At 41.9% G+C, this 11,455-nt stretch overlaps 1 protein-coding gene across 2 annotated transcripts; it reads left to right on the top strand.

Annotated features, from left to right (window-relative positions):
* The first annotated feature begins 2,419 nt into the window (after window positions 1–2,419).
* On the top strand, window positions 2,420–10,522 carry xab2 (XPA binding protein 2). 2 transcript variants are annotated; one of them, XM_062532863.1, is made up of 19 exons: window positions 2,420–2,561; window positions 3,052–3,200; window positions 3,297–3,420; window positions 3,544–3,741; window positions 4,154–4,288; window positions 4,376–4,540; window positions 4,811–4,955; window positions 5,314–5,465; window positions 5,607–5,726; window positions 5,873–6,004; window positions 6,625–6,756; window positions 6,948–7,061; window positions 7,820–7,982; window positions 8,225–8,415; window positions 8,730–8,852; window positions 8,999–9,164; window positions 9,307–9,433; window positions 9,970–10,079; window positions 10,197–10,522. In XM_062532863.1, exons 1-19 carry the CDS (start codon window positions 2,526–2,528, stop codon window positions 10,256–10,258), a joined length of 2,544 nt encoding a protein of 847 aa, XP_062388847.1. In that variant the 5' UTR covers window positions 2,420–2,525; the 3' UTR covers window positions 10,259–10,522. The 2 variants fall into 2 exon arrangements, with proteins under 2 accessions (XP_062388847.1, XP_062388846.1); XM_062532862.1 differs by having other exon boundaries at window positions 8,999–9,170.
* The last annotated feature ends 933 nt before the right edge of the window (window positions 10,523–11,455 follow it).

Here is an 11,455-nt window from a genome sequence, read left to right as displayed (position 1 = left end):
GAAAACAAATAAAGCAAAAGTGAAAATGAGAAATTGAGTGAGAGAAATAAAAAATCCTAATTCTCATCAAAATGACACAAAGTCGAAGTGCACTTGTATTTCTGATGTTCTGACATTGTGGCGTTCCATCAATTCAGCGAAATTGTTATAAAGACTCATTTATAGCAACAGTAACAACACCTATTTAGAGAAAGTCTTTTTTTTTTTTTTTTATTGATCACAAAACAACAAGTATACAGTCATTTGTATACGACACAAACAGATCAAAAACGCCAGGGGATGTAAAAATAAATAATAGTAAAGAAAATAATAAACAATGAAGAAACAACTCAATCTACATAAAGCATTTGAAAAATACAAATAATGTGTGTGTTCTAACAGCCTTCTTGTTACTACAACAGGATATAGTGGAAATATATTGTTTTATGTGAATTGACAGTTCTACAAAGTTTGGTGTTTTATTTTGGAATTTAGATTTATGAATGTAAAATTTGGTCAAAATTAAAATAAGGTTGATTAAATAAAACTGAGAGGAAAGATTTCTGTCAAAATTAATAGTCCGGGAGCCAAATGCCATAATTTAGGTGAACCTGGCTTTGTCGGTTAAAGTTTTTTTTTTTGCAGAATCTAGTAGACTAGGGGTACCTCTTTAAGATTTAAGAGGGTGCCCGGTGATATCCCTTGGGCAATTTCATATATTAAGCCTTTATCTTGTCCAATGTGTTGACTATAAGGCGGATATACTACAGGTGAATAGGGTAAAAAAATTAACAAGCAGATATCACTATGAAACTTCACCAGTTGATTACTTAGATCAATATGAAAAATAAATGTATTACAAGTTTTCTGAAATTTAATGTTTGAATATGCAAATTAGGTATGATGTAATTAAATATGCGCTGATTTGCATAAACGTAAAAAGATCAAATCTGAACATTGGACAAAGCCAGCTTAATTTTTTTTCTTTTCATTTTGTTGACATAAGAGATGAAAAGTATTTTAGAGAGGGAATTATGGATATCTCATTTAGTTATTCAGTAAATCAGAAAATACTATACCAGCCTTTAAAAAATCAATTTTCGCCATGTTTTTTGGAATAAAATGTCATGTAAATCAGGCTAAGAATCATATATCAACAAACCCCTCTGCAAAATCCTTCTAAACATGGTTTGGTATAAGACTGAAAAGTTTGGTGTATGTAGATGCTTGTGAAGTGGAGATTTTGTTCTCCGAGTGAGAGAGGAAACTCATCCATATCCGCCTTATATTCAACACATTGGACAAGAAAGGCTTAATATACAAAATTGCCCAAGGGATATCACCGGGCACCCTCTTAAATCTTAAAGAGGTACACCTACTCTACTAGATTCAGCAAAAAAAAAAAAACTTTAACCAACAAAACCAGGTCTGACCTGGGTTGGTTGCAACCTGACCCTATGGCTTAGTGACTGGTCTGGTCTGCCAAAAGCTCACGAGAACCTTAAAGGAACACTTCACTTTTGTCGGTTAAAGTTTTTTTTTTTGCTGAATCTAGTAGAGTAGGTGTACCTCTTTAAGATTTAAGAGGGTGCCCGGTGATATCCCTTGGGCAATTTCGTATATTAAGCCTTTCTTGTCCAATGTGTTGAATATAAGGCGGATATGGATGAGTTTCCTCTCTCACTCGGAGAACAAAATCTCCACTTCACAAGCATCTACATACACCAAACTTTTCAGTCTTATACCTAGCCATGTTTAGAAGGTTTTTGCAGAGGGGTTTGTTGATATATTGTTCTTAGCCTGATTTACATGACATTTTATTCCAAAAAACATGGAAAAATGGATTTTTTAAAGGCTGGTAGTATTTTCTGATTTACTGAATAACTAAATGAGATATCCATAATTCCCTCTCTAAAATACTTTTCATCTCTTATGTCAACAAAATGAAAACAAAAAAATTGAAACTGGCTTTATCCAATGTTCAGATTTGATCTTTTTACGTTTATGCAAATCAGCGCATATTTAATTACATCATACCTAATTTGCATATTCAAACATTAAATTTCAGAAAACTTGTAATACATTTATTTTTCATATTGATCTAAGTAATCAACTGGTGAAGTTTCATAGTGATATCTGCTTGTTATTTTTTTTACCCTATTCACCTGTAGTATATCCGCCTTATAGTCAACACATTGGACAAGAAAGGCTTAATATACGAAATTGCCCAAGGGATATCACCGGGCACCCTCTTAAATCTTAAAGAGGTACCCCTAGTCTACTAGATTGTGCAAAAAAAAAAACTTTAACCGACAAAGCCAGGTCTGACCCCATGGCTCCCTGACTATAATGATATTTAGAGAAAGTCAACTAGGCTACAAGTTAAAATAATGACGTAAAGTATAACATCCAATCAAATTCAACTGTGGGCGCGGCTAGATTTACGTTTCCTACACGTTGTAGAAAGGAAGTTTTCATCACAATAAAGTAAACTGCTAAGCTAGCGACACAGTTAATTGGAAATCGTGGGCTGATCTCAGTGAGCGATGCCTTCCTTGAACGGGAAAAGCGATGTTATCTTTGTAAGTGCACCTATATTTAGTGTTCATCTGCTCATGGGCTGAGATTAAGATGTCGTTTTACAGTCATGGCGCCCTTGCCTGTTGTACCAAATGCTAACGTTAGCTGTCTTGCTAGCAATGCTTGTTAGCTGGTTAGCCTCCATTTCATGAGTGCTGAAGCAGTTTACAGTATGTTATGATGATATTTTGATATGGTTCATGTAAAGCATTAATGACTACGACGTGTTAAGACTACAGTTTTTATGATGGGTGTATTCTGTCAGCCTGTAAGCGTTACACATTGCTAAAAAGGTAACCATGCTAACGTTCAGTGGGCAAATTGTTCAGTGGACAACTTTGCTAGCTGGCTAGTTCCTTGCTGTGGTGTTGTGACAGGAGAGACGTCATGACTTAGTTTTGGAGTAAGATGTCGGTAGCTACAGTCTCCACAGTGATTAAAACATCCTCTCATATACGTGTGGGCTTCCTCTCTGTTTGTTTCTATTGACAGGAAGAAGATGATCTCCCGTATGAGGAGGAGATCATCAGGAATCCCTACTCTGTCAAGTGCTGGATGCGCTACATAGAGTTCAAACAGAATGCCTCAAAATCAGTGCTCAACATGATCTATGAGCGAGCTTTGAAAGAGCTCCCGGGAAGGTAATGGAATCTGTCGTAACGTTGTGTAACGTGCTGTTAGTTATCAAAAAATGTACGAGGTTTTGATGCTTATGTCCATTGCTTTCCATTCTGCAGTTACAAGCTTTGGTACAACTACTTGAGAGAGAGAAGGAAACAAGTGAAAGGAAGATGCATAACAGACCCATCATTTGAGGAGGTGAACAACTGCCATGAGAGAGCGCTGGTGTTCATGCACAAAGTAAGAGATGTTCATATTATAGCTGCTTCATTGCTGTGTTATGACTTGGCCTAAGCACCATGGGGGACGAAATGTTTACTGATGAAGCTCGTGTCACAATGTTCCTTACGTCCTCTTTCCCAGATGCCCAGGATTTGGCTGGATTACTGTCAGTTCCTGGTGTCTCAGTCCAAGATCACCAGGAGTCGCCGCTCGTTTGACCGAGCCTTGAGAGCCCTGCCCATCACCCAGCACCCACGCATCTGGCCTCTGTACCTACGCTTCGCAAGAAACCTGCCCTTGCCCGAGACTGCCATCAGAGTATACCGCCGCTACCTGAAGGTCAGAATAATGAACTCTCCATTTACAGTGACCACTCACTGACCTATGATAAGCAAAGTGTCTGCTGGTGTGAATGTGAAATTGGTGTTGATAAATATGATAAATGTAAAACTTGATGGACTGATTGGCTGTCAGCCTTTTGTCTTTTTTAAAAAAGCGTATAGTAATGCTGCTCTTCATGTTGTCATAATGTATGTGTGAACGTTGTCATTCATGTTACCTAGAGCGATACCTTTTCGTTATTGTTATGGTTATCGTTCCTGGTGTGAGTGGCCCTTAAAGGATGTTTAGCCTTACTTGCCTGAGCTTAATTTCTCATGACATTGTCTCTCTACAGTGACAGACTGTAAACTGTTTCATTCGTCACAACCGTGTATTTTCTGACCGTGTGCATCTTGTTACTTCTTGTTAGCTCTCACCAGAGAATACAGAGGAATACATCGATTACCTGCATTCAGTCGGGCGTCTAGACGAGGCAGCTGTGCGTCTAGCGGCTGTTGTGAATGATGAGCACTTTGTGTCCAAAGAGGGCAAGTCTAACTACCAGGTAAGTGCCTGTCTGATGTCCACTAGAGTATATGCATGTCTCAGTGTAATTTTACATGACCCCATATTGACCTTGTGACCTTCACAGCTGTGGCACGAGATGTGTGACCTGATCTCCCAGAACCCAGACAAAGTGAACTCGCTCAACGTGGGCGCTATCATCCGAGGCGGCCTCACACGCTTCACAGACCAGCTGGGAAAGCTGTGGTGCTCCCTGGCTGACTACTACATCCGCAGCGGCCATTTTGAGAAGGTACAATACGTCCTGATCCTGTTGTAGGAAAAAAAAATAGGTCAGCTCAAACCAACTTGCAGACCAATATGTAAAACCAAATGCTATGAACCATAGAAAGTGATATAGCTGAGGATGGAACAGGAAATGGTACAGTACTAAATTCCATAATTTTGCAAAGTCATGAACTATGCAAGAAGGGCAGTATGTAAGATTTCAGTATTGATTTTAGTGTGCTGATTTGAAGGTGTGTTTAAACTGAGACCCCCCCCCCCCCATCTCCCCATCCAGGCAAGAGACGTATATGAGGAGGCCATCCAGACAGTGGTGACTGTGCGAGACTTCACCCAGGTGTTCGACAGCTATGCCCAGTTTGAGGAGAGCATGATCGCAGCCAAAATGGAGACCACTTCAGAAATGGGAAAGGATGAAGATGGTGAGGATTAGTATTTAGCAGTGTTTGTTGTTATGGGTGTAGTTGAGAATTTCTCCCACAATTGTTTCTGTGAAAACAATAAGGTGTTATTCAACCATGCATGGTTTCTCTTTAGTCACAATGTTTGGCACGGTGCACCACAACTTAAAGACTCTGCATCCAACACATAAGGATTGCAATAGTTTAACATTTTTTAAAAAGTAATAATCAAAACACATAAAAAAAGCAACATAGAATGATTATACTGTACTAGTCAAGCACCCAGTGAACAGGAGCACTCTGTGGAGATTCCTGAAGTAGTTCCAAACTCGCTTGAGAACCTCCACTAACCCGCTGAGCTCCTCCCTGCCCTTTGTAGAGGACATTGACCTGGAGCTGAGGCTGGCCCGCTTCGAGCAGCTCATCACCCGCCGCCCGCTGCTGCTCAACAGCGTCCTGCTGAGGCAGAACCCCCACAATGTGCACGAGTGGCACAAGAGAGTCAAGCTGTACGAAGGGAAACCCCACCAGGTGAGTAGCTCCCGCGGCCTGCCCCGTGTCTTGGACACCCGAGAGGAGAGAGAGAGAGAGAGAGAGAGAGAGACTCGGTGGTTATTCCATTATGGAGACTTTTCTATGCCTGACTGTGGTTTAATGTGTGCATTCATTCAGATCATCAACACGTATACTGAGGCTGTGCAGACGGTGGACCCTATTAAGGCCACAGGGAAGCCACATTCGCTCTGGGTCTCCTTTGCCAGGTTTTACGAAGATAACGAACAACTAGAAGATGTGAGTTTAGGATTTTTGTTTGTTTTTATGTTTGATTATATTTTGTTTCAGTGCTATTCCATCACTTGCCTTCCATGCCTTACTACAAAAAGACCAAGTGAATGGTCCTTTTCCTCTGGAATTCTAATGCTTGTTGAATGTGTTAGGCACGGACCATCTTCGAGAAGGCCACCAAGGTGAACTTCAAGGTGGTGGACGACCTGTCAGGTGTGTGGTGTGAGTACGGCGAGATGGAGTTGCGACACGAGAACTACGACCAGGCGCTGCACATCCTTAGGGTAAGACCCATTTTAGAGACAGCGGCCGTCCACAAGCCATCAGAATACAGAACTGTCAGAACACTTAACACAAACCTTTTCACAGTGGTTTTACGTTGGCTTGCTGTCTTCTACCATTTGCTACTTTAGTTTAAATCTTTTTATATCTCTTGTATCCCTTTTATATAGTTTTTAATGGTTATTTAACATCCTTATTTCATTTTTATAGTTTAACTTATTCTGTTTAGTTGAGCACTTGAGCTTAAGAAATGTTATCACTGATAAATGTTTATTTATGAGTGCATGACAATAAACTTGAAATTGATTTAGACTAACTAAGTCAGAGCAAGTAGTAAGCTTTTGGCGGCATAACCATATGATCCTCATATCCAAGTTCTTTTTGGCAAGACCCCCACTCGGCTGCCATCTTGCAACTCACTTTGGGAAGTTATTGGGCAGTTATGGGGCAGCTATTTTCCTATTCAGGTGAATGGGGAGGCATACAGGAAGGGGCAGGATATGTGTAGAGACTACCGCCATATTGGTGTTACGAACTAACCCCATGCATTTCTATGGAGGATTCTGAGTGCTGTGTTTCTGTCGTATCTCAGACACTTACACTGACTCTCTATACTCTCCAGAAAGCCACAGCCATTCCGGCAAGGAAAGCTGAATACTTCGATGCGTCGGAGCCTGTCCAAAATCGAGTGTACAAGTCTCTCAAAGTCTGGTCGATGTTGGCTGACCTAGAGGAGAGCTTGGGCACTTTCCAGGTATGTACATTTGTTTTGTGTTGAATGTTGGACGTTGTTTCACTATCACACAATCAAGTGCTGTTTGTACAGTGTAGGTACATGATTGTAATTGCATGTGCATAGCAATGTATCTACATTTTTGGTTTGGTAGAGCAAAACTGCAAGTTAAAAGCTGTTAAAACTTGGACGTGCTGTTTTTTTCTCTTCAGTCTACAAAGTCTGTTTATGACCGCATCATTGACCTGCGGATAGCCACCCCTCAGATCATTATTAATTACGCCTTGTTCCTGGAGGAGCACAACTACTTTGAGGAGAGCTTCAAGGTGAGCTGGCAAAAAACCCTCTATCTTATGGTTTTCTACTCTTATATAAAAGATGAATATGTGCTTTGAGTTGTTCATACCCCAGAAAAAGCTGCAATTAACCACCCAGACATATCTGAGTGAATAAAACATTAGGAGGTATGTTAAATCATGACAAATGTCCAATTAGGACAAAGGTGCTGCCGCATTCCACTGTACCACATTTGTTCTCCAAAACAGCTGATTCAAATTAGCACAACTCTTCAGCCAGAAAAATGAGCTGATTAGTGGAAACATCTGCGTCTGAGTGCCCAAAATATGCATCTTGTGCTAATCTACTGCTGAAAGGCAGACCGGGGGCGAGTGGGAGAGAGAGGTGGGGTAGGACTAGTGGGAAGTGACCCGAGGTAGACTGAAACCTGGTTCCCCTTGGCCACTTGGACCCCCACACACATTGCATCATTAATACCCGTTTTTAGGACCATCCAAAGACACAGCACAAAAAGATTTACTAATTCCACAATTCAGTTCCACACAGTTCACTGTCTTTGAACAAGTTTACAGGAATAGTTTTCTAAGGTAACATAAGGTGTTTCCAAACAGATGGACAATTTTGTACATACTACGATTTTCAAACACTTTAAGTGTGCTTGTATGATATGTGATGTGTTTAATCTCATTGACACTTGAAACTGAATCTGTACCTACAAATCTATCTACTTATATTATATGCTTAAGTGTTAAGTTGCTAACCCATTCTTTTCTTGACCTGTCTGCAGGCGTATGAACGAGGCATTGCCCTCTTCAAGTGGCCCAATGTGTATGACATCTGGAACACGTATCTGACCAAGTTCATCGATCGCTACGGAGGAAAGAAGCTGGAGAGAGCGCGAGACCTATTTGAGCAATCCCTAGATGGCTGCCCTGCAAAGTTTGCCAAAAGTAAGACCATTTGAGAAGCAGGGAAATTAAAATACAGATAGACTGTAATGGTATGTGTATGAGGTCCTATCTATTCTATAGATAATCTATATAAATATATTCGTTTCACATCTAAACTAGGTTGTTGAATGAGTGCACCTATTTGTGCTTGAGATTGAGGTGTGCTATTGTTTGCATTCACGGTTTAGCTAGTCGCACGTTCCGTCACCTGCTTCTCCTAACATATAATTTGTGGTCGACAGCCATATACCTCCTGTATGCCAAGCTGGAAGAGGAGTACGGTCTTGCGCGCCACGCGATGGCCGTGTACGAGAGAGCCACGCAAGCCGTGGAGACCGAGGAGCGCCATCAAATGTTCAACATCTACATCAAGAGAGCTGCTGAGATCTACGGCGTCACGCACACAAGAGCCATTTACCAGAAGGCCATAGAGGTGAACACACGGCCGTGTTTTAAAGTGTTGTGCTGGCCAGTGGCCAGAATGTTCTGGAAACGGTCCATCTTGACATTACTTAAACATCCAACACTTAGCCAACATACACCTACAACTCTCCACATGCTCAATCAGCTTCTGGCTCAGGTCGTTGAAGCCTGTAAGGAAGGTGTAAAAGAGTATGTCATTCCCACTTTCTGAACCTAGGTGCCAACTTGTATTTGTGAAGAATGTTGACATTTTTTTGGAGTGGCTTGTGTCTGTTTGGGGCCTTTCAAGTTTCCACTCTGACCTCTGTGTCCTGCTTTTCTCAGGTCCTTCCCGATGAGCACTCCAGAGATATGTGTCTGCGCTTCGCCGACATGGAGGCGAAACTGGGCGAGATCGACCGCGCCAGAGCCATCTATTCCTACTGTTCCCAGATCTGTGATCCCAGGGTATGAACACAGATAAACATCTCCCTCCAGAACATCAGTCTGGCGCTCGTCGATTGTGTGCTACAACTCATGTAGATTCACTTCGCTCTGCTCGTTTTGTTTTTATCCCGAGCAAAACTCACTGCTCTGTATCCTCTCGCCTCTAGATTACAGCTAACTTCTGGCAGTCGTGGAAGGAGTTTGAGATTCGCCACGGCAACGAGGACACCATCCGCGAGATGCTGAGGATCAAGCGAAGCGTCCAGGCCACGTACAACACGCAGGTCAACTTCATGTCCTCGCAGATGCTCAAGGCCACCTCCAATGCCACCGGTACAGGTTAGCGCACACACACGGGGGGGGGGGGGGGGGGGGGGTGGCTGATTTTGAAAGGCACTATATACAGTAGATATGTCATTGTTATTATTATTATTATGACTCTGACCTCTGTGTTTGTTTATTTGTTTGTGGCCAGTGTCGGACCTTGCTCCTGGCCTGGGTGGAGTGGACGATATGAAGATGCTGGAGCAGAAGGCACAGCAGCTGGCTGCAGAGGCTGAGCAGGACAAGCCCAAGCCCAAGGAGAAGATCCTCTTTGTCAGGTACGCATTCATCTCTGTCTCTGGTCTCATTGAATTGAATTGAATTGAATTGAATGAAATAGATACAGAATGGCTCAGTGGGGAGCCCATTAAACATTCAGTGAAAGTTCAAGTGGAAGTGGAGTTGACTTTTGGCAAACTCACTATGTAGTCAGAAGTCAGATGCTCTTTGGTGAAATATTCCCGACGTAATGAAAAAAGACTGATCCAAGGCACTCTTCTTCTTATTAAAAAGCTCTAGTAATAACAAGTAAAAACAAGTAGAGAGTCGCGTGCAATGGCTGCCCTTGGAGGGGCTAGGAAGCCAGAGATGAGCGCTCGCAGTGGTTGTTGTGTACACAATAGCAGCCTCTTCCTCTGGTCTTACTTATCCTGTTAAGGTGAAGACAAAGGCCTGTTCAATACAGTGAGGGAGAGCCCTGCAGTCAGGCTAGAGGAAGGAGCCACAAACAATGGCCGTTCTGTCATATGATTTGAACTTGGGTTCAATCAGTGCTCAATTTTTTGTTTGTTTTCCCCATTGTGTGTCTATGAAGGAGTGACACGTCTCGCAGCGAACTTGCAGAACTGACTAAACAGGCCAATCCAGACGAGATCGACATTGATGACGAGGATGAGGACGAAGATCAGGATCAGGAGCCTGATGGTGAGTCGCACCACACCACCATGCCTGTTCTCAGTCTGTCGGTGCGCACTTGTGACTTTAAGAATTTAAGGAGCTATTTGATGTGTGATGTATGTTGTTGTTGTTGTTTTGCTACAGAGGTGCAACTGGAACAGAAGAGTGTCCCCACTGCTGTCTTCGGAGGTCTGAAGGATGATTGATTCAACATCACAGCCTGAGCAGTCAACTGTATTCTTACCTGTTGAAGTCCAGCCAGAAATCACCAGACTCTGTAGACCCTCCCTAAAATCATGTGGGCTTAATTCCTTCATGGCCTTGCAAAGTCAACACTTTGTTTTCCAGATTTGTTATTGATGTAGTACCAGATTTTGTACACAGGAGGTCACTCTTTCCTTTTGATTGAGTTACACTTGGTTGTGCACATTGCTATGGTCTGCTTCCATTAAATGTTTTGTCAGCGTTAACACGACTCTTTCTTGTGATTGCGCCATATTGTTTGATGAGGGACTCGGTGGAGGGGGCCAGCAACGTTTTGAATACCTCGCAGTGCATTGTGGGATCGGGAGCGGATTGTTGAGTGTCCTGAGGGGTAAAAGCACCAGAGGGGTGGAGTAAAGTGAAAGCGGTTCAAGGTTTCAGTCGTCAGAGACGTGTAGCGCCAACCTTTAGCCTCTGGTGTTTATATTAAGTTAGCAGCCTGTCACTGGAAACTTTTAACCGTCTACAATGTACCTGAATCTACATAGCTTGCAAGTGCTTCAGCAGAATTGCATTGTTATTAATCACTTATTTAATTGTTAGTGAAATTAGATCTCCTAATTGCTTTACACTAGACTGGAATCTTGACGTGTTTTCAAAGCAGGTGTTCTTACAGTTGTGTGAACTGTAGCCTAACTACCTGGTGCGGAAAGTATGGAAGTCAGTGACAATGAAGACAACGTAACATGCATTGATGTTGCTTCTTCAATCCAATCCACTTTGTTCAAATTGTGCTATATAAATAAACACAAGGTTTCCAAAGTGCTGTTCTTGTGCGAGATGGAAAGAATAAGGGCAAATCACGTCCAAGAAATGTTCCAATACCTAATTAGATTAAAATAGTTAAGTGGTAATCCTCTTATGAAGTTAGTGTGTGGAGATGACCGGCGATCTCTCAGAACTTTCAGGAACAACATGTTACGTAGCCTATAGATGCGTGAATAATGTTGTGCGTTGGCCATGGCTCACCAACTCCAGTTTATTAATAAATGTGAAAGTACAAGTAGCCTAACTCAGAGACCTTGACATGATCACGAAAAAAATTAATTGTGAAAATTGCCCGATGGCATATTAATATTTTGATCTTGATTAAAAAGATGTTTGGAATCCAGCTGCTGTAACATTCAGTTCTTTCCTAA

The sequence above is a fragment of the Sardina pilchardus genome, chromosome 3 (genome assembly GCF_963854185.1).
Source record: "Sardina pilchardus chromosome 3, fSarPil1.1, whole genome shotgun sequence".
NCBI lineage: Eukaryota > Metazoa > Chordata > Actinopteri > Clupeiformes > Clupeidae > Sardina > Sardina pilchardus.
This window is presented reverse-complemented; position numbering and strand designations above follow the sequence as displayed.

Bases quoted from the DNA above. Each gene is read 5' to 3' on its own strand.
- xab2 (XM_062532862.1), top strand. From the start codon at position 2,526: ATGCCTTCCTTGAACGGGAAAAGCGATGTTATCTTT. The intron at 3,201-3,296 runs GTAATGGAATCT...TCCATTCTGCAG, and splicing joins TTGAAAGAGCTCCCGGGAAG to TTACAAGCTTTGGTACAACT. The intron at 5,727-5,872 runs GTGAGTTTAGGA...TGAATGTGTTAG, and splicing joins ATAACGAACAACTAGAAGAT to GCACGGACCATCTTCGAGAA.